We start from the raw sequence: 25,620 nt of genomic DNA, 5'->3' as shown, positions 1-25,620 counted from the left end.
TATAAACATACAACTGAAAATTATCAATTAAAAGTTATAGGGATTCTTACATTTTAAAAAAAGGTCAAGTGAGTATTAAAAGTTTATTTTTAAATTCCTTCCAGGCTAACTACATCTCAGAAGGAATCAGCTTTTTATCAATGGACCCATTCATCAAATGCAGTATGCCTCTACTATTTTAAAAAGTTTTGTGTTTCATAATGGAAAAATTTACTCCCCAAAATGAAAATGGAGACATCTGAGAAGGTGGTTTAAGGTGTGGACATTTGAGAAAGTGAACGAAAGGATAAATATTGAAAGATTAATCCTAATTTTTTTTTAAAAAAAAACACCAGGAAGGCTGCCTCTTGACAGAAAAAACTTTTATTCAATATGTATTTTCTGAAATTAAGAGAGAGAGACAAGAATAGACTTAAAAGAAAATAGATGAAGATGTTTGGTAAGTGAGCAATGTCAACTCTTTTTTCTGATGAGGATAATTCAGTGATGTTAAATCCTTTCCAAATTCCTGGTTGTAGTCCTAAAGCCAAGATTCTTTTTTGATGGGACTGTTATTAAGGGAAGTAGGATCTTTTGTGCATTCAACTCACAGTTGTAGAACTTGCAGTCTTCGGCATGAGTAACTTAAAAGAGGAAATAAAGAAGCTTTCAACTAAATCCAAAAGTACAGTCATTTTTTTTACTGCTGTGATTTAAAAAGCCTCTTCCTAACCATTGAAAAAGAATTGACAACTATTTTAAAAGATTAAAGAAAGGCAGATGTCTGCAAACAATTCTCCTCCATCAGCCCAGAAGTCTGTATTACCTACAACTCTTCCTGTGGTGCTTCCAACTCCTTCTCCATGTTCAAGTCCTAAGACAGGACTCTCTGCCCGACTCTCTAATGGAAGCTTCAGCGCACCGTCACTCACCAACTCCAGAGGCTCAGTGCATACAATTTCATTTCTACTGCAAATTGGCCTTACACGGGAGACTGTTACCATTGAAGCCCAGGAACTATCTTTGTCTGCTGTCAAGGATCTTGTGTGCTCCATTGTTTATCAAAAGGTACTGTGCATGCTATTTACGTCAATAGTTTTTCTAATTAATATTGTTTCTAATGCTTTCCTATGAATTATACATGCAATAATGAGTTAACACGTGGATCAGTCAATTGTTTATATCCTAATTCTGAGCATTTTTGGCAAAGTCCTAGTAGCCTATGAGCCTAAAGTCTGAAATGTCAAAGTCTAACTGGAGCCTATATCCCAACTTTAAAATACTGCTTATTTAGCTGTCTTCTTAAGAGCAGGAAAACTCATATAAAGTCAAAAGAATTTAAGAATTCTCATTTGATTTCAGAGGAAACAGGAGGTAGAGAGTGCAAGGGATCAAGGTGGCTCACCAGAAGGCTGGGGCATAGCAGCAGCTGGGTCCCAGGTCCATCCTTAGCCTGGTCGTCCTGGGTGTCCTGTGTTCTGCCCTCTTTTTTTATACTCTCTTGCTTCCCTTTAGGTCCCAATTTCACCTAAACTGCTATTTAATATGAGAGGGCCACATTCTCTCTGTCTGTTAAAAAATAGTAAATGAGTTTTGAATATATGAGAGAACATATGAGAATTTGAACGTTGAGGGTGGTTTTGTTTTCCATCCACCCACCCACCATACCATGTTTAAAGTAACCTTAGCTAAGTGTCTTTACTAATCTTGTTTTGATGGGTGAGCTGTTCTCTATTTCATCATAAAACATTGTGTGTGTGTGTGTGTGTGTATAGTGAATTAGTTATACTTTATTTTTAATGGACCAAGCATAGGTTTCAAACAAATTAGTATACTTTATATTTTAAAAATCGTATCAGTGAGGTTAATCTATTTGGATTCAGGCTCCTCATCTTACTGTTTTTGTTTCAATTCCTTATTCTCTATATGGTTTGTCATATCATTTGATGTAGAAGTAATTAACAGTCAAAAAAATGCTGTGTGGTTTGTGAAAATGATCTATGCCTCCTGTGTTTTAACACTGATTTTTCTATTTAAATGTAGCCTAAAATAAGATTAACTTTCCTTTTGTAGGTCTGTAGAACCATCTACTGTCTTTAAGTATCATTGCTTTTAATTTACTTTTCACTAAATGTTACAAAAGTTTGTCACAAATATTTTTTCAACTAGGTTGTTTAATTTAAAGGTAACGTTTTAACTTAAATACAATTTGTAGCTTTAATATTTCCTTTTTATTTGAGTCCTTAGAAACTCATAACCAATGTTTTGGTAGAGTTTTAAACCTTTGGAAATTTCATCTAGTGCTTATACAGAGGTATACTGATTTTATACAGGAATATTTTAGAATTAATATTACTTTATTAAATAAATGTGAGAAGTAGGTCAGATGGTTAAACTATTGGGAAATTAGATTAAAAATCATAATCCATGAAAAACTAGAGGATACCAAGGAAATAAACAGGATATAGCTCAAAAAAAGATAATTCAGGGTAAACTTTATACACAGAAAAGAGGACGATTGGTAATGGATATAGCCAGCATAAAATGAGTATCACAGTGAACTGAATTTGAATCAATATTGTAGCGATCTGGGGATGTATTTGGCAAAAACATATAGCATACATATGACATAAACATTACACGTTCCTTTTGGCATATGCTAGAATGCCAGCTGTTGTTTAACTGTAGTGCAAAAGAGTATTGAGCTTGGAACTAGGTCCGCTCTTTTATTGATTTACTGTACAACTTGGACAAGTGATTTCACTTCCCTGGATCACAGTTTCCAGGTGTGTCCAATGATGGCATTGGGATGATTTCTAGTGTGTAATTCCAGCTATGAAATTCTGAATTATTTAATCTAATTTGGGTCTTCACTGCTAGAGACAGATAAAGGACAAAGGAGTTTCAAGGGATGACCTGCTCTAAGTCTTAACTAGAAAGAAATCTTAAGGGAACCAGCTCAGATTCTGGGGTTTTACAGAGAGGTTTCATGGATTCTTAACTCATCTAGTAGATGGAAAAACTGTGTCAAAAGTTCTTTTCTTTTTATCCTCTCTGGTCTTGAACACTTATTTGCTCACTGGTCATTCACTTGCATTACCTACATGTGTACAGCTCCAGGTTAATTCCCCAGACAACTCATGGGCACACCTGCTTGTCTTATTTCTAGTTTTAGTCATTAAATACATTTACCAGTCTTTTAAAGATAGGGTACTGGTTACGTTTTAGATAATAGAGTAACCAGAAGTTGTCCCTTTCCTCAAAACGCTTATAGTCTAGTGAGGGAAACGTGTTCACTAGTGTAAAACATGAAAAGTAGAAAGTGAAGTTAAAATAAAAAGTGCTCTTCTCAGGTTGATAAAGGATGGGGAAGGTTTCATACAGAAAGTAACATTTAATCTGATACTTTGAAAAATGAGCATGATTTCAGTAATTTGGGAGGTGAAGAATGTATTTTGGCGAAAGAATCAGGAGAAGCAAGGATATAGAAAGGGGGAAGGGGAAGATTATGATTAGTGACATTTAATCCTCACAACAATTGGTGGTGCATCTCAAATTTTAATATAAGTGTCAATCCTTTTGTGATTCTACTAAGATGTAGATTTTTTAATGAATCGGCCTGGGGTGGGTCTGCATTTTTATTATGCTCAGGTGATAATGATGCTCCTTTTCCAAGGGAAGGAATATACTGAGTTGAGAGTGTGTAGATGATATAATCTCTGTTAAATAAACAAGGAAGAAACTGAATTCCAGAGACATTTAAATTACTTGCTGAAAGTCAGAATTCAAACATGGCTCTGTTTTAAGTAAAAAAAACCCTGTATAATCTTTCCACTGCATCGTGCTGTCTTCTCATGACAATGAAAAATTTCACATTTGATTCTTCTAAGAGTGGAGATTTATCTAAGGTCTATGTGCAGCAAAGTGACGTGACCACATCTGTGTTTTGGAAAACTAAAATATGGCAACTAAGTGAGATAAAGTTGGGCGATCAGATAGGAGGCCAGTATAAGAAGACCTCAATTGAGGCAGTTGGAAAGTGATGATATATTTGAAGGGTGTTGGGAAAGTACCATTGGTAAAACTTGATAGCCTGTTGGATATAGGAAAACATTATCTTACTAGATTGGGTTACTGTGTTCTAGAAATTTTTAAGATGGCTGAAGAAGTGTTTTCTCACATAAGGATTTGGCACAAAGGTATACATTGGGGCCCTGTTGTTCTGCTGTGACTCTTAAAATGGAATCATTGCTCGTCAAGAGGATCTTTCCCATGTCTTTCTATAGAGAAACTAACAAGGCAGAAAGATGATGACAAGATCCCTTAGTTTGGAAGACCTAAGGAAAGACCTCTAAAAGTTAGTGAAATAAGCCAAGAGAGCAACCCTACTTTTAAATTAGGGAAGGAGGGCTACCCAAACTATGATTTTATTTTGACAATATTTTAAAATGTATTTTTAATCTACGAGTCATAATGCTAAATGTAGATTCCATCTATTTTACATTTTTGCTTTCCAGTGTTACTGTAGTCACCATTCTGTGCATTGCATTGCCAGAACTTAATTATCTTATAACTGGTAGTATGTACCTTTTGACCACCTTCACCATTTCCCCTGCCCGCTACCCTCTGCTTCTAGTAACTACCAGTCTGTTCTCTGTTTCTATGAATTTGAGTTTTTTAGAGTCCACATATAAGTGAGATCATACAGTATTGGTCTTTTTCTGCCTGAGTTATTTCACTTAGCACAATGACCTCAAGGTCCATCCATGTTATCCCAAATGGCAGGATTTCCTTTTTTATGGCTGAATAATATTCCATTGTACGTATGTGTATGTTTATACACATTTCCTTTATCCATCATTCATCACTGTACACTTAGGTTGTTTCCATGTCTTGGCTATTGTAAATAATGCTGCAGTAAACACGGGGGTGCAGATATCTATTTGAGATAGTGATTTCTTTTATTTCTGGATATATACCCAGAATTGAAATTTCTGGATTGTATGGTAGTTGTATATCTCTGTGACCAACAGATCATTTATAGTTGAGCTTTACTTAAAACTTGGATGTGACCAAAAGTGGTCACTCTTTGAATTCAGTCCAATTTCATGACACATCCCGAGGGTGGAGTGGGTGGAGTTTCTTTTGTTGTTGTTGTTGTAAGCATAAGCCAAAATTTTAGCTTCCTTTTTCTGAAGATTTGAAATGCTTCCAACATTTATGTTACATTGAGATTGGTGTTGTCTTACTCATTTTTCTATCCCCAGATACCTTACACTCAACAGAAATTTGTTAAAGGATACATTCTTCCTGCTTTTACTGCTAAAAACATGATATTGCAAATAATCTATGGTGATAATTACTTCCATTGATGAAATGATTTATAGTTGTCAGAGCTGCAAAGAGAAAGAAATGAGCAGATAAGCACTAGCATTCTTTTCCAGCCTGTTTTGTGTATCCGTGCTTTCGTTGTGCCCAACCTGCTCCCACTAGTAGTTTAGATTGTCAGGTATAGGGTTCTGGGATTGTGCAAAAGGCCAGATTCTTCTAGAACATTCTTCTCAGTTATTCACTCTCTGATGACTCCAGTTAACTTTTTCCGTATTCTTTGTAAGAATGTAGATTAGGACTTTGAACAATTTTATTTGCAAATATTACAGCCCCAGTAGGGTCTTATTAAATTAGTGAATATGAATATCTTCTAGGTATGCATTCTAGCTTGAGCTTTAAAATAAATTTCTAGTTTGGCTAGGATGTGTTTGTTTTAAGAATAGTACAATTTTCATTATGAATATGGATATAGTTAAGAAATAAATTAAAATTTTAACTTATATGTATTGATTGCTATATCTTCATGTTGGTGTATAAAACAAACTTAATTTTAAAACATGATGTCTGCCTTCTAGGACTTTATAAGCTGCAGGGAGTGCTTTTCATACTGGTAAGAGCCAAAGAACTAGTGGGACTGGCAATCAGGAGAACCAAGAAAGCAGACAAATCTAAGCAGCAGGTAGAGCTGGGATTGAGCCAGGCAGAAACTGGCTGATCTGATCTCTGCTGGGAGTCTAATACCAGAGAGTCAGATTACAAATGAGCAAATCAGAGTTGAGGGAATAGGCCAAAAGCTCTGCCCGTTTTACAGTGATTTTTCATGCATGGATTCCCAATTCAAAATTACATTAGCATTTAAATCTGTGCCATTTTTTGTTATTGGTATATCTTAAAATAAAAGAATAATCCAAGAAAGAGGTAGCAGAATTTTCAAATCAGAGACAGACCCAGGTAGAGATATTGATTCTCCGATTTTCTTTTTTTGTGATTATGGACTCTTTCCAAGTCATTCAACTTCTGATCATGATTTGTGAAGCTAAGATCATAATATCTACCTCCATTTAAAAACTATGGTGATTAAATGTAAAGCCCTTAATATTGTGTCTGGTACATATGAGGTCTGACAATTAAATTCACAAACTTGTTGCAACACTGTTGCTAACCTTTTTTGATATCAGAGGGGGTTATTCATTATGAATTTGTATGAGCTGGACAAACAGTTAATCAAGTTTACTTTTTGGAAATGCTGAAAAAGCTGTGTGAAAAAGTTAGACGACCTGAACTTTTCACCAGCAGTTCATGGCTCTTGCATCACGACAGTGCACCAACTCACAGGCTCTGAGGGAGTTTTAGCCAGTTAACAAATAACTGTATCGGAACACCCTCCCTACTCACCTGATCTGGCCCCCAATGACTTCTTTCTTTACCGAAGATAAAAGAAGACATTTTGGTGATATTCAGGACATCAAGGGTACTATGGCGACAGCTCTGATGGCCATTCCAGAAAGAGTTCCAAAATTGCTTTGAAGGGTGGACTAGGTACTGGCATTGGTGCATAGCTTCCCAAGGGGAGGACTTCAAAGGTGACCGTAGTTATATTCAGCAATAAGGTCAATAAGGTATGTGGCACTTTTTCTAGGATAAGTTCACAAACTTAATTGTCTGACCTCATAATTAGTGCCCCCAAATAGTAATAGCCATGGTTTTAAAATCTCCTGAATCAGGGAAGATCATGGGTCGTAGTGTTCTTAAAATTTTAGTAAATACCAAAACATGTGTATGAGTATAGCATTCTTCCAACGTGCTTACATTGCTTTACTCTTGCTTTTTTATTTTAGTATTTAGCATATGACAAACTATGAAAACTAGAGATCAAGTGTTCGTTTTATTAGAGAACTGAGGTTACTTGTTTTGGAAGTTGTGAGGAAAATGAATAAGATAACCTATGTCAGTGCTTTGCACAGTACCTGATGCATAATATTAATAACTATGCTCAGTGAATGTTAGTTCCCCACCTTCTTGCTTTCTTATTGCCAGAAGGCTAGAAAATACCACTGTGATGCTACTGCTACTGTGTTGATTTGTTGACTTAACATAGTAGATGTAATTGGGGTGAGAAAGGAAATTGGCAAACAGCAGTTCATTTTAAGCTATGATGGTGTTTACTGAAAATGAAATGATTCTAACTAAAGCTGACTGTCTGCTTTTAGCTGATTTAAAACATTTGTTTTTCGTTTTGATCATCTACATGACCTGAAGACTCTTTGCTTATGTATCCTTATTTAGGAGTGTTTTGATTTATTCTTTGAATACGTTGTCTCTGCTGACGTGGGTTGAGTATAATTTGCAGATTCTGCCAAAGTAGAGCAAAAACCCCAGCTGTTTCTTTTGTTTTCTAGAAACCAGTTGTCATTCCACATTGTTTTTTCCTGCCTTATTTCTACTATAGCTGCGTTGCAGCAGCTATGCAACATCCTACACTTCACTCTACCCCTCTGCTTTTTGTCGTGGCGAAACAGTGTCAGGCAACCATAACTAAGCTGGAGGCTCAAACTGGAAGAAGTGTTTTTTTTAAAAAATTCTGCTGGATATTCAGGTTAAGACCGTGACTAGGATAGAAAGTTCCAGAAAGTTTAAATTAAATATAACAGACCTAACAAAAACAAGGAAGAAGGAAAACGAAAAAAGAGTGCTCTGGTCTGTGTCAAAGACGAATGGCGAATGTTAAATGAAGTGGCTTCTCTGGTATGTCATATCCAGAAAATTCTGGGTTGTAGATTAATGATGAAAGTTCAGAATAAATTCAGAGTCAACACTGAGTAATTTTCTCATTGACTCATCTAGACTAGTGCTTTCTATCTGTATATATTAGGTTGATGCAAAAGTAATTGCGATTTTTGCAATTATTTTTAATCTTTTAAACTGTAAAGACTTTTGCACCAACCTAATAGAACGAGTCATTGAAATTCTTCTCTTCAGTTAAATTTCCTAAAAGTGATGTTATATGAATATTATATTTCTGAGAAATATGTTTGTGTTAAATTAGTTACCTTTGCTCAGTAGTCAACAACTTTATTTAGTAAGTGCCTGTGAAATACTGAGTTCTAGGTGCTAGGGAACATGAAAAGAGAATGCCCTTGCTCTCGTGGAGCTTGTTTACTCTGATCAGATTATTAGAAAGATGTACTGTGAAGATTTATTTGGCATCAAATTTTAAAATGACTTTAGTATTCAACTTCTAAATTTAAGTGAATATAAAGAAAACTGTGGTGCTGAGAATGTTCTGTATCTTGACCTGGGTGGTGGTTACCTGTGTGTGTGTGTGGGGTGGGGGGGACTATTATCTATTTTCTCATTAGGTTAGTGCTCTTTACTCTTTATACTTCAATTAGAAAAAAGTAAACTATATGCATATTAAAACTTCAAGGTCACCCTTTTAAAAAAGTATGTAGTGATAAATTATTTGTTCAGATAATGTTAAATTCTGAAACTACTTTGGTAACACATAAAAATTGTGTTTGACCACATAGAATTGAAAACTCAAAAACTTCCTACCTCATCTAACATTTTACTGACAGAATTTTAATAACATGAACTTTATAAACTGTTCACATAAAGAACTCTCAAAATACAGTGTTACTTGAAGGAATTTTACTTGGAAGTATTGAAACCTTCTACTTATAACAAGTGTAAGTGAATACCATAAAAAGTAACTTCTATAAAATGGTTATCTAAAGATAAGATGATCTGTATTTTAATTCTTGGAACCACCTTTAATGCAAAAGCAAAGAAAGAGTCTGAAGTTGGCAAAGAGCGCTTACAATAAGTGGGAATTTGATAACTTTATGATGAAATTCTGTTAGGTTTCCTTATGGACTGGGAAAAGTCTTCATTTTGTACAGTCAGGAGGAGTCATTGGCACAGTCTATAGAAAGCAAATCCAGAAAAGCCTGGGGGAATTTAAAAAGAGGCCAAATTAAAGGCCTATTTTGCTTCTACGCTGCTAGCTCTTGCTGGTTCTTTCATTTCCTCTTTCTTTTAATCAAGGCTGAGATAGGCTAGGGAAAGAAATATGGGTATGTGTAGTGTTCAGAAGGTTGTCAACTTCCTTTCATATTTTCCAGTCTTTCTCTACTCTTGACTCCCTTATTCCCTAGAGCAGTGTTTCTCAACTTTAGCACTAGTGACATTTTGGGCCAGACAATTCTTTGTTCTGTGGGCTGCTTCATGCATTGTAGGATGTTTAGCAGCATCCGTGGCCTCTTCCCACTGGATGCCGGTACTTCAAGTTGTAACAACCAAAAATGCCTCAAGACATTGCCACATATCTTCTGGGGGGCAAAATGGCCCTGATTGAGAACCATTGTCCTAGGGGAATAAACTAAATACAGTAAGTCCTCACTTAAATGTCATTAGGTTCTGTGACTTGAAATAAAACGATGTGTAGCGAAACCAATTTTACCATAGGCTAATAGGTATAAACAAGGAGTTCCTACAGGACCTCATCAACAACAAAACGGCGTTATTCGAGGACCTGTTGTATTACTAATGCATGTAATTTACCAAAAATAGTTTCTTGTTGTCTTGCTTTCCGTCTTACCATGTAATGCAGACCCTGATACCTCTTTCCTGACCACTAGCTTCAGCCTTCCTCAGGAGCTTGCCCTGGTCTCTTCTGTTCCAGTCCCCCACAGTGCTGTTAGCTTCATCTGTTTAAAATACAGATGTGATCATGTACTGCTTTTCTCTGGGACATTTCGTCTCTCACCCTTGGATATAGAATAATAATATGAACCACTAGTATTAATTGATGACAGTACTGAGTGTTTTATAGCTGTCAAATAATTTAATTTTTACAAGAACTTTATAAAGCCAGTTCCCCTGTTGTTCCCAATTTTTAGACAAGAAACTGAGCGTAGAGAAGGTAAGCAGCTTATCTAAGGTGCCATAGTTAGTACCTACAAAAGGTAAAGCTTAAGCTCAGCTCTGTTGACTCCACGTTTCTCTATTAGGATGCGCCATGAGCCTCCTGTGTGCATTTTGGCTCTTCCTACCCTTTTGTCCCAGCCCTCCCACCTCATTCTTCAGTCACAAAGGTCCACTTACCTTCTCCCTGTTAACCTTGTGCTTTCTCAAGGATCACCCTTACACTTTCACTTTCATTTTCTGCCCATGGAAATCCTGCTTCTCTTTTTTATGATTCTACTCAACTATCACTATTAAAGTGATAGTCCACCTTCCCAGTTAAAGTTTTTTATTCCATCTTCTACAATTTTATTTTTCATTTTTGGCATTTCCCTTATGTTGTCTAATGTTTGTGTTTATTTCCATCTTCCTATTAGATTGTAAGCTCCTGGAAGACAAGGACTATTTTGTCTTTACAAACCACAGGGCCAATGCCTTGTACTTAGCAAACATGCAAACATGTGAATTTTTAAAATGAGTTTTATTCATACAAATATTTTATTAGAGATCTTATTTTTATAAGGATGGAATGCGGAATCCTTTTTTATTAATCCTTAAGAATTGTTGCAACTAAGTTATGGGGATGTTTTATACCCTATTAGATATTTCTAATTTAATCATACAAATTAATAAAATTTTAACTTTAAAATTTAAATAAAAATGTAATAAAAATAATTTTTTATTCTCTGTTTTCACTTTTATCTTTTCCATTGAAAATTCTTATACTTAGATATGTGTTTAAAGCATGTTATGGCATTTATAAATATTAATGGCAACTCAAATAAAAGGATAATTAGTATTATAAAAATTCTAAGTATTTCTGTATTTTCCATTGTTTACCCATGTTTTAAAAAAATACAAATAAACTCTTCACTTTCTAATTAAGTCATTGGTTTTATTTTTGTTAATTTAACTTTTTCAAAAAATATTGAGACCTCTTTTTTAGAGATATATACTATAATTTTAATGAGAAACTTAAGGTCAGAAAATAAGATAAGGCTAGGTGGATATCTGTACTAAGACACATGCTGTAAGATCCTAGCCTGAGGCTAGAAGTGGGGCCCAAATTTTGCTTTACTATTGCTATGGGCAAAGCAAACATGAAAACACGATCAGTTATATGATCAAAACATCCATATTATAAAAACTACCAGAGAAATTTCTTTTATGGGTCCCTACAAACAAGGGCTATCATATGAAGTGGTGAACCATATCCTCCTCAACATCCTGCCCTAAATGCAGTTACAGTTTAGTGTGTGATACATATCAGGCCATTCAGTGCAAGCCAGCGACATATTGCATAATTTACTAAAGGATATTCTATGAGAAGCCAAAATGAGAGTATACAATTCTGAGATCAACTGAAGAAATCTGAAATACCTGGAGCAGCATTTCCCAAGGCACTGGTAGTTTAAAAGCTACTCTCACTTTTTAATTGATTTGAAAATTAAATCCTTATTTTGTAAGGCAAGTATTTAAAATTGTCTTTTAAATAATTTTATTAACTATAAAAAATTTTAGAACACAAACTTTCATATTTTGATTCTTGGTATACTAATCTCACTACTATAGTCACAAAATGTAGGCACATTGAAAAAATATACATAGGGCATATGTGAACAGAGCCACAAGTCTCCTGCCCTGGTCAACTATTTTCTAAAAAGAAAGATAGCATAGTGAATCGTATATTTATAATTACAGTGAGTAGATTAAAGAAAAAAGTAATTCGATAAATGCTAGAAGCTGTAGATGGATTTGGCAAAAATACTGGATTTTTGGAACTTTTGTGACTGTGGTGTGAGAATTGTTGATCTTCTGCCGGCACTATTCAATTTATTGTGATGATGGAAATGTTCTATATCTATCTGCACTGTCCAGAATGGTAGCTGGTAGCTAAGGTGTCTGTTGAGCCCATGTAATGTGGCTAGAGTGACTGAGGAACTAAACTTTTATTTAATTTTAATTAACTTAAAATAGCTGCATGTGGCTAGTAGCTAACCATCTAGGAAGCACAGTTGAGAGGGCAGGAAAGACAGTGTATCGTTCAGGCGATACAAGATGGAGTAGCAATAAGGTCGAGATTATAGTCTCCATCAATAGCTGAATAAAGAAATCCTGTATTCCTAAGAGACATGTTTTCAGATAATCAATGATTATATTTAAGTTTACTTTTCTATTTTGAACTTGAAAATTAACCAGGATGTTTAAGTACATGGTTGATCTTTTAGATATTAATACAATTGTTAGCAAATAGACAGTGTTAGGCTAAAAACTACATATATAATTCTTTAATAAGATTGAGACATTTATTTATGAAAATAGAAAGCTATGGTTATACTGATATAGAACTATTTTCCTGCAGTTTCCAGAGTGTGGATTCTTTGGCATGTATGACAAAATTCTTCTGTTTCGCCATGACATGAACTCAGAAAATATTTTGCAGCTGATTACCTCAGCAGATGAAATACGTGAAGGAGACCTAGTAGAAGTTGTTCTTTCCGGTAAGTAAATAGCTTCTTTTATTTTGTTGCCCTTTTTTTCAACGAGCCTTATGTTTTGTTTTGTTCCAAATGCTATGTTCAGTTACACTTAGTCTTTGTACTATAGTTGCATATTTCTTTCATCTATAATAATGATTACTATATGATTTTTACTTTCAGAAAGCTTCTATCACAGACGAGAAAGTAGAAAAATAAGCCTTGAATTACCTATTTGAATACTAATAAGCTAAGGGAGTTATCAGTTGAACTAGATTATGTTCTTCTTTAAGTCAAAGAAGTAAAACAATTATATTAAAATTCTGTTCTCCTACCCCCATTTCTTTGAAGAGTGTAGAAAAAGAGAATTGGGGTTCAGAAAAGAAAATCAGTAAAAAAGGAGAAGTAATGAAGATACAGAAGAGGCAACTGCAATACTGGTTGTTTTCATGACTTAAATAATGCTTCTTCCTTTGTTCTCAGTGGGCATTTTCTTACCTCCTTTCACCTTCTCACCCATTCTTGCTATTTGTTGTTCCTTTGCTCCTACTATTTCAGATCTCATCCAACAGCAGGTGGACAGGATTGTTTGTGAGGAAAGTAAAGGAGAAAGAATGCCCATAGTAGTAGGCCTGAAAAACTCCTTGTTTGGCAGGAAAGGGGGTGGGGGAGGTAGAGAAGAGTGAGAGGGAGGGAGGAGAAGGAAGGGAAGGAAGGCCAGCCAGGAGTCCAGAGTCCTGCCACCGTTTTGTCCTCTAAACTCATCTTTGCAGCCTGCTCTTGAGATCCCCTCAGACCATCACCTTTCCTTGTGAGTCCCTGATCCTTTTCACTCATCTAACTCCTACATCGATCATCTTCTGTACCACAACCCCAACATCTACCCTTCCTCTGCACTCTGGAGGGGCTTCGCTCCCTGTGCCCCCTGGACGTCATGCTCACATCCACTCCTTTGCTGTGGACCCTTCATCAGACCATTGTGGGTACTACTGACTTGTAGGTGGCGGTGAGATGATGTCTACCGACAGACGTGTTTACTGTTCAGGTGCTCACAGGGGGCAAGAAGAGACTTTCTTAACTACTGGGACTGTGGAGAACAGAGCATATCCTGAGATCATAAGTTAGAACTGAGTGCATTTCTCACAGAAACATTGCTATAAATTGAGCTCAGTTTCCCCATATATATATTTATATTTATATATAAATATGTATGTGTGTGTGTGTGTGTGTGTGTATGTATGTGTATATATATATATATATATATATATATATATATATCTTTAACCTTAGTATTTTATTTCCCAGTGTATTATAAGTTAAACAGTTTTTAATTGGCTAAAATAGACCTAACAACTATTTGCAATCTTGTCATTATGAGAACATGCTTTTGGAGGTCAAAATACCTACCTATAGACCTACTTCTGGAGCTCAAATTGTTTGAAGCTGATGAACTTCCTAAAATAGAGTTTAAAAACCACAATATTAACTGCTGATAATTATTTTCATGGTCAGATGAAACTCAGAAAAAATGATTCTGTACTTTGACGTAAATGAATACGATCAACGTTCCTAACCTCATACAAATAAAATGTTTATTTTAATATTTTTCTTCCTTAAAAGCTTTGGCCACAGTAGAAGACTTCCAGATTCGTCCACATACTCTCTATGTACATTCTTACAAAGCTCCTACTTTTTGTGATTATTGTGGTGAGATGCTCTGGGGATTGGTACGTCAGGGACTGAAATGTGAAGGTACGTTTTCTAGATTTCATGTCGTTTGAGATCACATTTCACATTTGCATTCTCTAGTCATCAATGAAAGAACAAGATCATTAGTGGTGACTAGGTGGTAACCCAGGTTTACGATTGGAGAGATCCATGTAGACTCTGCTCTTTCCTTTGCCATTTAGTAGGTCATGTTGTTGGACAACTTACTAAACCTCTCTGAGGATCATTTTCTCTGTCCATAAAATGTACTCTACTCCACTCGTTTCATAAAGAGTAAATGGTTAAGTGAGGTAATATGGATAAAATACTTGCCACAAAATAGTGGCTCAGTAAATATTAACTTCCTTATTATCTTTTTAAAAGGTTTTCTTGTACGTGCAACAGCAAAGATGTTCTGAATGAGAATTGAGCGGGAATAGGATGCAGGTCCACATTTCTGTTTAAGAAACTCGAAGGTGAAGGGCCAATAAAATTTTTCTGTAAAGGGCGAGAGTAAATACTTTAAGTTTTGCTGGCCAAGTGGTCTCAACTGCTTAACTCTGCTGTTGGAGAGTGAAAGTAGCCACAGACAAGATGTACACAAGTGAGCATACTGTGTTCCAATAAAATTCTTTATGAACACTGACATTTGAATTTCATGTAATTTTCACATGTCTTGGGAAGGATTTGGTACACAGGATGCAGTTTGCTAAAGTGCTTTAAGCCAGGAGTTCTCAGACTTTACCATGCGTAGGTCTGGGGTGGAGCCTAGTAATTTACATTTCTAACAAATTTTCTGGTGATGCTACACGTGGGGACCACACTTCAAGAACTGCCACTCTAGCTAACTTAACCTTTCTACACATTTCCTGTTCTTCTTGAAGTTGTTAGCTTCCGTTTAGCCTGTCAGCTGGGTTCTGAATTAGGGTAACTGTTGCTGCCAGAGGAAATAAATAAAACAACACCTACTTTTTATGTAGCATCCTTATGTAGTAACGTTTTTTTAATCTACATTTTTTAAACGTTTTAAAATATATTTAGGCTGTGGATTAAATTATCATAAACGATGTGCCTTCAAGATTCCAAATAACTGTAGTGGAGTAAGAAAGAGGCGTCTGTCAAACGTATCTCTGCCAGGACCTGGCCTCTCAGTCCCAAGACCCCTCCAGACTGAATGTGTAGCCCTTCTCACTGAAGAGGTATGTATTCTAAGGTAATAGAGGGCATTGTACTAGTTAATCCTTACATTGTCCAAGATATATGACATCATCCTAGAACGTAAGTTATATTCTAAAGAATAGTCAGATTCCTACACTTAAGAAACTTAAAATGTGTTAGTGGAGACAGAGCTTCCCAATAGCAAAGAATTACATTTTGTGTACTTTGGCATCACCTTATCTCTTGGACCTCACTGCCTTAGCCTCCTAACCAGTGTCATGACTCTTGGTCTCCGTGCTTACTTCATCTTACTACATCCAGACCATCTTATTACACTACAGCTTAGGACACAACTCCTCATGAGGAAACCTTTATACATTCCCTTAACATTCTCTTGCTTCCCCTAACTTTGCTCTTGTCTATCCTACATATTTTTCCCAGACCTAGCTCAATCGCTACCTTTCCTGATTTTCCCTGTACCTAGAAGTTATTTTATTTTCTGAATGCCGCAGCACTTTTCATATCTCCCTAATGACGTATGTAGTGTTTGTATACTAGACTGTCGTTAAGGAGTTTAGTGTTTGTATACTAGGTTGCCCTTACGGAGTTTAGTGTTTGTATACTAGGTTGTTCTTAAGGAGTTTATGATCTATTTAAAGAAAGCAATCCTCATGTCTTTGCATGCCCCACGTGCCCAGCACAATACCTGGTACTTAGTAGGTAACTCACTGATGAATGAATGAGTAAATGATCCCACTGATCCTCACAGTATTCCAGTGAGATACGTCAGCAGATCTGTATACCATGAGACAGTTGAGGCTCAGAATGGTCAAGTGACTTCACTGAAGTCACAGAGCAAATTTGTAAGCAATATTAGAATTAAATCCAGATCTGATTATTTTTAAATCAATGACTTTTTCTAATATATTGTATCCCTCAACGGTAAGGATAGTAGATCAGGGAAAAAAGAAATAACTTTCTTGTTCATTTGATAGTACTTAAAATATTTCCATCTATAGATCACCATCTTACTATTTGTATGTAGTTGCTTCTATAACCCCTTTGATCTTCTATAAATTAATGGCAAAATCAAGCCTTTGGACTGTTTTCTTGATACCCTAGACACAAGATTTTGCTAAACAGTGGCACCTGTGTAAAAGCTTCTGAAATTCTTTCACAAAAGTCCTGTATTGCTTAACCCTAGTGTGAGATTTTTAAAGTAGAAGACTAAGGAACACTAGTTCCTGAGAAGACTAAAGTAGGAACTAAGAACAATGAGTTATTATAAACACATGCAAGAACTTGGGAAAGGATTGGTAATAGGAGAGTCAGTGCATTTTACACACAAACTGCACAGGAAAACTAATCTGGGAATGGGGACTGTAGGCTAGAGATGGGTTCTTTTAAGAGACCCACAAATGATAATTGGTGTGCCACCTACCCTCAGTTGGCTATTACCAGATGAGAAAATAACAGGACAGAGCAGATAGATAAGGTATTACATTTTAATTCATTAGTTTATATTTTATCCTGAAGATGAAAATTCCTTAGGGAAGTATAAAAAGTAGAGTGACATGTTTGAAATGATTAGATGGTGGAGTTCTGTAGAACAGGTAGAAATTGTAGAGTGGAATGTCTGTCAAGAAGCATGCAGTCTCAAAAAGGAGCTCAGGGAAGGAAGAATGGGAAAAGAGGACACTAAAGGAATGGAGGAGATGGGAACAACTTCAAATCCGAACCAAGGTTAGAGAGGAACTAACCCCCAGTGTCTACACCGTCAGAGCCTCCTAAGCTCTCATGTGCCAGGCCTCGTGTTGTGATCACACACATGCTCTGTACCATGTCCCAGAAACCGAGATCCCAGCAGGACCTGACAAAAGGCAGTCACTAACTGGCCGTTGGCATATGAAGGCATCTGTTAGGAAAGTTCTTCCTTGTAGGGGTATCCTCTATATTTGACTGGCTAAATCAGTCTTATTCCATCTTGTATGTTTAAAACTTGAGATAAACTGAAAGTGGTAGAAGCAGGAGCAAGAAAGCAGAGTATTGAATCACCACTAGGATAGGGAGCCAGGGATGAACAAAGGCCTAAAACACCTGTTTCTGATTCCCACTGGCTTCTTTGTTAGCTTTGCAGTATCACTGTGGTGTTCCTTTTGCTGAAGGTGCTCCATCCATGGCAGCATGGACGATGAGCCAGACTAGAGCAGGACACCTTGGAAGCTAAAGCATGCAAGTTTGGTTTGGGTTTTAACATTTGTTTTGTACTTTTCTTAAACTGTTTCGTAATTTGTTTTAGAAATTTTCTAGGTAAACATTAGTGAAAAACTGTCCATCAGAATCTATATTTGTGTATTTGTGTTCTTTTTATAGTACTCTCCTCCATTTCTTTCTCTCTTCCTTCTTCCTACTCTTCAGGAAAAAAAACAAAAAAAAACTTTTGATTTCTCTTCACTTCATTTCTCCCTTACACTTTTTTATCTCTTGGTGTCTTTTAGCTTCTTTTCCTTCTGTTGCTTCAACATACCAGTCAATGTAGAATGACTCAGCTTTTGTGAATTACAGACATTACTAGTTATAGAAGGTGTGTGAAACATCTCAGGACCTCAGTTCTAGCAATGAAGAAGCAAACAGATACAACAAAATCTCTAGTACATGTAGAAATTAGTTAAGTATTTGGATTCTGTGCTTGAGAACATGGACTGTATTAATTTTTGTATCTCCGATGCATAGTATTAGGCCTGGTCGATAGTAATCAGTATGTGTTGAATGAATGGGATGAGCCACATTGAACTGGCATATGATTTAATATTATTTCTTTTGTATATGTAGAAAGGGTCATAGTTACAAAAATCCACTTTTCCCTCAGGTTTACACAATTTTTTTAATCAACACCTTATTTAACTTTCTTTTTTGCTCAAAAAAAGGAAAAATCTAACTGGAAAATACTTAAAATATCAAGGAACTTCTTAAAGCATAATTACTAGGAGTAAAGTTATTTCAGTTAGTTTTGTATTTGCCATTATTTATATCATCATTAATTATATGTAATTTTTTACATATATATTTTAGTATTTGTTAAAATAAATTTGAAAAATTAACATTTGTTTTGAAGTATTTTCAGACGCTGTGTTCAGTAATTTAACATGAACAGCAGTAACACTTTCTGAATTTATTTACTTTTCCTATGATTAATTCCTTGGTAAGATTTTTGAAGGGATTTGAATATCTGTTATAAATTGATTTTAAGGGTTCTGTTTTTTATTTGAAAAATGTCGTATGCCTGGCAAATAATAGTTAATCAGTGAATGTGTGTGTGTGTGTGTGTGTGTGTGTGTGTGTGTGTGTGTGAATGAGTGAATGAAAATACCTTTTTTTAAAGCATAAATATTTAGCCAAAAAAAAATTGTACTTTTCTCATTCAAGGGTTAGTAAGTTAAGCTTCCAAAGGAAACTGCTGAGATCCACATTTTTAGGTGTTTGGCTTTAGTGTTAGAAAAAAATGACTTTTGTGGTCAAGCCCTGCTCTTAATATTTTGTTTTTAATATTGAATACTTACGGAAACTACGTATGTTTTAGTCACATCTCCTCCAAGAACCAAGTAAGAGAATTCCTTCTTGGAGTGGTCGCCCAATCTGGATGGAAAAGATGGTAATGTGCAGAGTAAAAGTTCCACACACATTTGCAGTTCACTCTTACACCCGTCCCACAATATGTCAGTACTGCAAGCGGTTACTGAAAGGCCTCTTCCGCCAAGGAATGCAGTGTAAAGGTAGGATTGGATGTTTCTCTTCAGTAAAATTTGTATCTGGTTTTGTTAGGAAACATAGGTTTAAAATATATTTTAGAATCATTAAGCAGAGAAATTGATCTCGCAGTCATTAACTTAAAAAAGAAAGAAGATACACACACATACACATATACTTATTGACAATTACTACTGTCTGCAATATGTGTACTAGTACCAGGAATTTTGCTAAAGAAAAATTAGAATGTAAACAGAAAAACTAGAATTTGTATCTCTGAGATATCACTGCTTAACACTTGATAATACGGAACAATTAGTAAGCAGGTAAGCTAACATTTGAGCTTAAGTCTTTCTGATTCCAAAGATACACACTACCCAAGATATAAAATAATGCTTTCCTTTTTCATTAAATATTCATACACACAGACACACACACACAGACACACACACACACACACACACACACTACAAGAGTTTTCTTGTTTTTGTTTTTAATTACGTAGCTAGGAGAGTTGTATAAAAAACTGTCATTCCAGAGAATAATCACAATTAGGTAGACTGTAGTAGAAGCCACTGGAATTATAGTTGGGGACCACCCATATTTGGATACTAACCCAAAACACGGTCATAGTATTCCAAAAACATCAGGTTTTTAATAGAGTAATGGAATAATTTTTCCTATAGTTATATAATGTTTTTATACTTTTAAAAGATGATTCTGTCTTTTTTATCTTGTATCTTTTTCTCAGTAATGCTGTATAATAGAGTGAAAACCAAAATAGAGAGTTTAATTGTGCTATCAGTCATTGAGCCAGGATAGGCAAGGCAGTCTGTGTATAACCTTGCCTGTTTATTTTTCATGTGATTATTTAAACAGTTCTTTTTTATATAGAAGTATTTATATACTTCTATATATTTGTAAGAAGGTATTGAAGTTTTTGAGTTTTTATCTAAATAAAACATTAGATTTGAGGTCTTTGCAGCAATAAGTCCTGTTCACAATATAAAATCAAATAATTGTATATAAATTTAACTTAAGTATGTAAGAAAAGGAAACTTTTCTTGGTACTATATGGCAACACAGGGGAACATCAAATAGATAACAGGTTGTACGTTTGTTGTCAAGTATTTAATAACCATCAGACAGGCATAATTACATGTTGAAATTTTATTTCAACAGCTTAGCTTTAAATATGAGTTAATATATGTTAATACTTTACAATATCAACACTAAAGTATATTGGCAAGCAGCCACTAAGGAAAGTTTTGCGAAAGAACATTAATAACAGATGTATAAATTCTAGCCAACAGATAGTAAAGGTAGTAAAATAATGCTGCTCTCCTGAGCAGAACAGAAACATTCTAAAACCATATACAGAAAAGTACAATATTTTGTAGAGGAACTAAAATAAGTATGTAGATTAATGAATTTTGAAATAAAACTAGTTAACTCTGTCACTGGGTTATTACTTTAACTTCTTAGAGCTCAAAGTAGACTTTTTTGTACTTGTTTTGATTCAGAAAGTAGGTTATACTCTATAGCTAAGTTATTTTGGTTATCAATCAGAATTTACTTCAGCGATTCCTGTATTTTTATAATATGAACTACAATACTTAAAAAGTAAAATAGTCGTTTTCATTCATTTTTCAAGCTAAGAAAGAAAAAATTTAGTTACGATAAAACAGTTATGCTGGATTATTTGAGGAAAAATACAGTTCCGAGAATAGCTATTCATTCATTCATCTGTTTATTTTTTTACTTTGTTATATTAAAACTTCAAGACAACTTGAGAGTATATATAAAATATAAGAGAGCATAAACAAATTAGTTAAAACACGGGTTGGAATACAGAGAAGTAAAATGCCTGCCATTAGAACCTACATATTTGCTGCAAATGGACCATAAATTTGGCTCTACATTTTCAAAGGGAAAATGGAAACCTTGTTATTTTCACAATTTGTAAACCTTATGAGCTAAAAACCTAATGAATTATTGATGATATATGCAAGGTATTAATATGTATGAGTTTCCTCAGGGTCTCTCATTAAAAAAGACAGTGTTACATGATGCAAGTTTTATCATCCACCAAATTATTAATTTCATGGAGCCTTTTCTTTTAAGTCAGGGCTTGAAATTAGTTTATTACCCAGTTATTGCTGGTGGTGTTAGACAGTAGTTACAGCAATGGGTCTCAATTTTAGTGTCACTTAAAGAGGTTATTAAAACACACATTTCTCAGCCCCACTCCCAGAGCTGCTTGTGTAGTAGGTCTGGGGTAGGACCCAAGAATTTGCATTTCTAACAGGTTTTCAGATGATGTTGATGCTGCTGGCCTGGGGACCATAGTTTGAGAACCAGTGAGTTACAGAGTAGTATTGAACAGCTTCCTGCCTCTGATCGACAATGCTGTCAACTCAGGTTCTTGCAGGTTGAAAAGAACCATTATGTACAAGTGGGAGACCTTGTGCATAAGCTGAGTCCTTACAGGGTTGTATGGGAAAGCCTTCACTAATTCTAGTCACTGGGTGTGGAATCTCAGTATCTTTTCTGTATATCCACTAGGTCCTAATAATTATCAATTGAAAGTAAGGGCCTGACATGTTGGAAAGAAATTTAATTAGACTGAGAAACTCTTCAGGGGTATGTGGAAAGATGAATGTGAGGTAAGGAAGAAAACATGGGGTTGCCAGCAACATTTTAGCTTCATTTTACAGATAAAGAAACTAAGCCCTGAGGAGTTAAAATAACTATTAAGAGGTAGCATCAGAAGCTGAAACCAGACCTTTGGCCCAAGACCTGAGTTCTTAGTAGAGGAAAACTTGATTTTATCACCATCATCATCATTATTAATAATACTGTATTTGTGAGTGATTTAAAGAAAGTCTTTAATCATATCTCTTATTGTCTGACTTTACATAAATTACTAAGCCAAATATTTTATTTTAGATTGTAAATTTAACTGCCATAAACGTTGTGCATCAAAAGTACCAAGAGATTGCCTTGGAGAGGTTACTTTCAATGGAGGTAAAATTCTTTTTCTTAATTTTCATAAAAGATCAGAAAAGATCACAATTCTTTTGTGTATTATCTTTGTATGAGATATTTGCATATTATTTTGTTTACTTTGTTTCTTAATTTTGACTTTTTTTTCTGACTTAACAATCAAGCAAAATATAGAGATCAGTAATGGTATACATACTTTTATTAGTGATTATTAGTAATTATGCCTTCCTATTTTTCCTGTAGCCACCTACCACTTGGTAGTATACTATAGACAAGAGTGCTGCATATCCTCTCTCATTTTTAGATGTAAAAAGACTTGTTTTAAAGCCCTGCTGTTATCCCTAGAATTTTCATAGTTCCAACATTTATTTACTGTTTACTATTATACATACATGCCAGGCACTGTTCTAAATTCTTTACACTTATTGACATTTAAACCTAAGAACAACCCTTTGAGCTAAGTACTTACAGATGAATATACGTAGGCACAAAGACATTAAATAACTTGCCCAAGAAATACAGCCAGTAAGTGGTAGAGTTGGGGTTTGAACCCATATGGTCTGGCTTCTTAGTCCCTAGTCATTAGAACACATCGTATAGCCTCACAGTCTCTTTCTCCATCAAATAATCATGAGCTAAATATTTTCCCTTTTGCCATTTTTTTCTTTTTTCAAGATTATATTAATCAAAATCATTACCTTTTTTGGAAGGAAGGAGTAATGACTCAAAACTTTCAGCATAATTGTTCTTTAATATTTCCTGGTAAATGTGACTGGTAAAAATTGAATGTAAGTAGTTCTGTTGGAAGAAAAGCGTCATAAGGAATAGAAATTAAAAAACTCCTTAAGAGTTTAACATTTTCTCTTATGGCATGTTTTCTGTGGTTGCTGTTTAACACTATTCACAGAGCATGATTGGTTTTCTTGTTTTTCTGTATGACTGAAGTCTTATATGGATTTATAGTTCATTTATTTTTGCGCTTTTCCACCTGTTGACAAATGGATATGAAATACTGTTTATACTAATGAGTTTGAGCATCTTTCAAATGTTTATTTGTTATTTAGGGGTTTTTTCCCCCCCTGTAAATTGTCTGTTCACATGTTTTGTCCATTTTTCTGTTTGAATGTTTATTTGTTATTATTGATTTGCAGAAGTTGTTGATAATTCTACCTACAAATTCTTTGTCAGTTAGATGTGATACAAATTCCATCTCTCAGTTGGCGGCTTATCATTTTTTTAAGCAGCTTTATTGAGATATAGTTTGCATACCTTATAGTTCATCCATTTCCTTTATTCACAAAGTTAAGCACCTGTCACTACAATCTAATGTTAGAACATTTTCATCACCCCAAAAGAAACTCCATACCCATTAGTAGTCACTTTTCCATCTATTCTTCCTTACTAGCCCTGTAGGAAAATGTATTTTCCTACATTTTCATTGAAAATTTTTTAAACTTTTTTTTCACAGTTAATATACTGTCTCTGTTTACATGTATTAGTATCCTTTAATATAAAATTCTGGAATTCATTTAAAACTTTGCCAGAACCTTCCAGTCTGGGAACAGATACAGATATACCAATGGATATTGACAGTAGTGACATGAACAGTGATGGTAGTCGGGGTTTGGATGACACAGAAGAACCATCTCCCCCAGAAGATAAAATGTTCTTCTTGGATCCGTCTGATCTTGATGTGGAGAGAGATGAAGAAGCTGTGAAAACAATCAGGTAATACACGTAAGCTATTCCCAAACACAAGGTCGGTCCAGGAGCTCCATTGATGAAGAAAATGCCCCCCATCTTTTCAACTGGAGCCTAAAATGTAATTTAAAATCTAATTAAGTTGTGGCTAATTCTTTTACGTGCACCACAGTATTTCTAAAATAAACTATTATCACTCTTGCCATCCACTCAAAATGGGAAGGTATGAAAATCCTGTTTTCTTAAAGAGAAAATGCTTTACTTAAATGTAGTCTAGATGTAATGTCTAGCCTCCACAAGGTGCCAGAATTGAACTACCGATTAAAGCAACCAGTTTCACACAGCCTTTACTCAGGGAGATTACCCAATGTTAGAAACACCAGTAAGAATATGGACCTGAGCATTGCCCAAGGATGATGGTGACGAATTTGAGGGCAGTTTTTATATTACCACAATTACTCTAGCTTTTAGCACTTTGTAAAGATGCTATTGGATTAGAAAAACTTTTAAGTATTCCCTATGTTAATAGAAACTTAATGTTTTGTATATATAGCCCTATAGAATGTACTACTTTGTAGTAAAATGTTCACATTTTCCCAGGTTTTGTTTTTTATTGGCAACAAAGAGGTATTGAAAGTGAATGTGTCATTTGAGTGTAGGTATACCTGCTTTTTGTCTGGTTTGAATTTACTAATTTATCATGTTGCCCAGGGCAGGAGCTTCCTCAACAGCAGTCCCAAATGGGACCCTCTCCCAGGTGCCTGATCTTCTCATTGGGGTGGATTCTTTCTGCTCTGTTCATTGATTTCTTATGTTTTGTGACCTCCAGAAAATATTTATGACAAATAATGAGGACTTACAGTATTATCTTAATCTTTTGTAGATCAACTGTATTATCATAAGAGGATTAATTTATTTTCTTCTTAAGCCATTGTTAATCTTCCTAAGAAAATGTTGAAAATTTTTAGCTCAATTAAAAAGGCTTGATGAACTTATAGTATGTATACGATTTTTTAAAAATTGAAATGGTCAATATTTCTCATAAATAATATTTTTTTAGTCCATCAACAAGCAATAATATTCCGCTAATGAGGGTCGTACAATCCATCAAGCACACAAAGAGGAAGAGCAGCACGATGGTGAAGGAAGGATGGATGGTCCATTACACCAGCAGGGACACCCTGGTCAGTAATCAGACATTTTTCATGTGGTAGTCAAACTTTTTTACATGCTTTTTTGTGCATTTTTAAATCAAAATGAGAATGAAATATACATTTGTAAAGAATTTTTAAAAGGCAGAATATTTAATGTACTGTCTTTACAAACTGGTAGAGCCATAGCGATTCAAAAAGGGTCTCAGGATGTAACACCAAATGCATAACCTATGAAAGAAATAATTGATAAGCCGAATTTTACTACAATTAAAAACTTCTGCTCTGCGAAAGACAATGTCACGAGAATGCAAAGACAAGCCACTGACAGGGAGAAAACATTTGCAAAAGAGAAATTTGATGAAAGACTATTGTCCAAAATATGCAAAGAACTCTTA

At 35.0% G+C, this 25,620-nt stretch overlaps 1 protein-coding gene across 1 annotated transcript in view; it reads left to right on the top strand.

Annotated features, from left to right (window-relative positions):
• PRKD3 (protein kinase D3) overlaps window positions 1-25,620 on the top strand; it is a 54,953-nt gene that overhangs the window by 7,283 nt on the left and 22,050 nt on the right. Inside the window, exons 2-9 of the mRNA XM_019742118.2 lie at window positions 105-1,047; window positions 12,638-12,776; window positions 14,373-14,504; window positions 15,501-15,658; window positions 19,198-19,390; window positions 22,314-22,391; window positions 23,915-24,098; window positions 25,132-25,255. Coding sequence (XP_019597677.1) covers window positions 760-1,047; window positions 12,638-12,776; window positions 14,373-14,504; window positions 15,501-15,658; window positions 19,198-19,390; window positions 22,314-22,391; window positions 23,915-24,098; window positions 25,132-25,255 — 1,296 coding nt within the window. The 5' untranslated portion in view covers window positions 105-759. The remainder of the gene's footprint in view (window positions 1-104; window positions 1,048-12,637; window positions 12,777-14,372; window positions 14,505-15,500; window positions 15,659-19,197; window positions 19,391-22,313; window positions 22,392-23,914; window positions 24,099-25,131; window positions 25,256-25,620) is intronic.

Source organism: Rhinolophus sinicus, linkage group LG05 (assembly GCF_036562045.2).
Source record: "Rhinolophus sinicus isolate RSC01 linkage group LG05, ASM3656204v1, whole genome shotgun sequence".
In the NCBI taxonomy this organism is placed as follows: Eukaryota; Metazoa; Chordata; class Mammalia; order Chiroptera; family Rhinolophidae; genus Rhinolophus; species Rhinolophus sinicus.
This window is presented reverse-complemented; position numbering and strand designations above follow the sequence as displayed.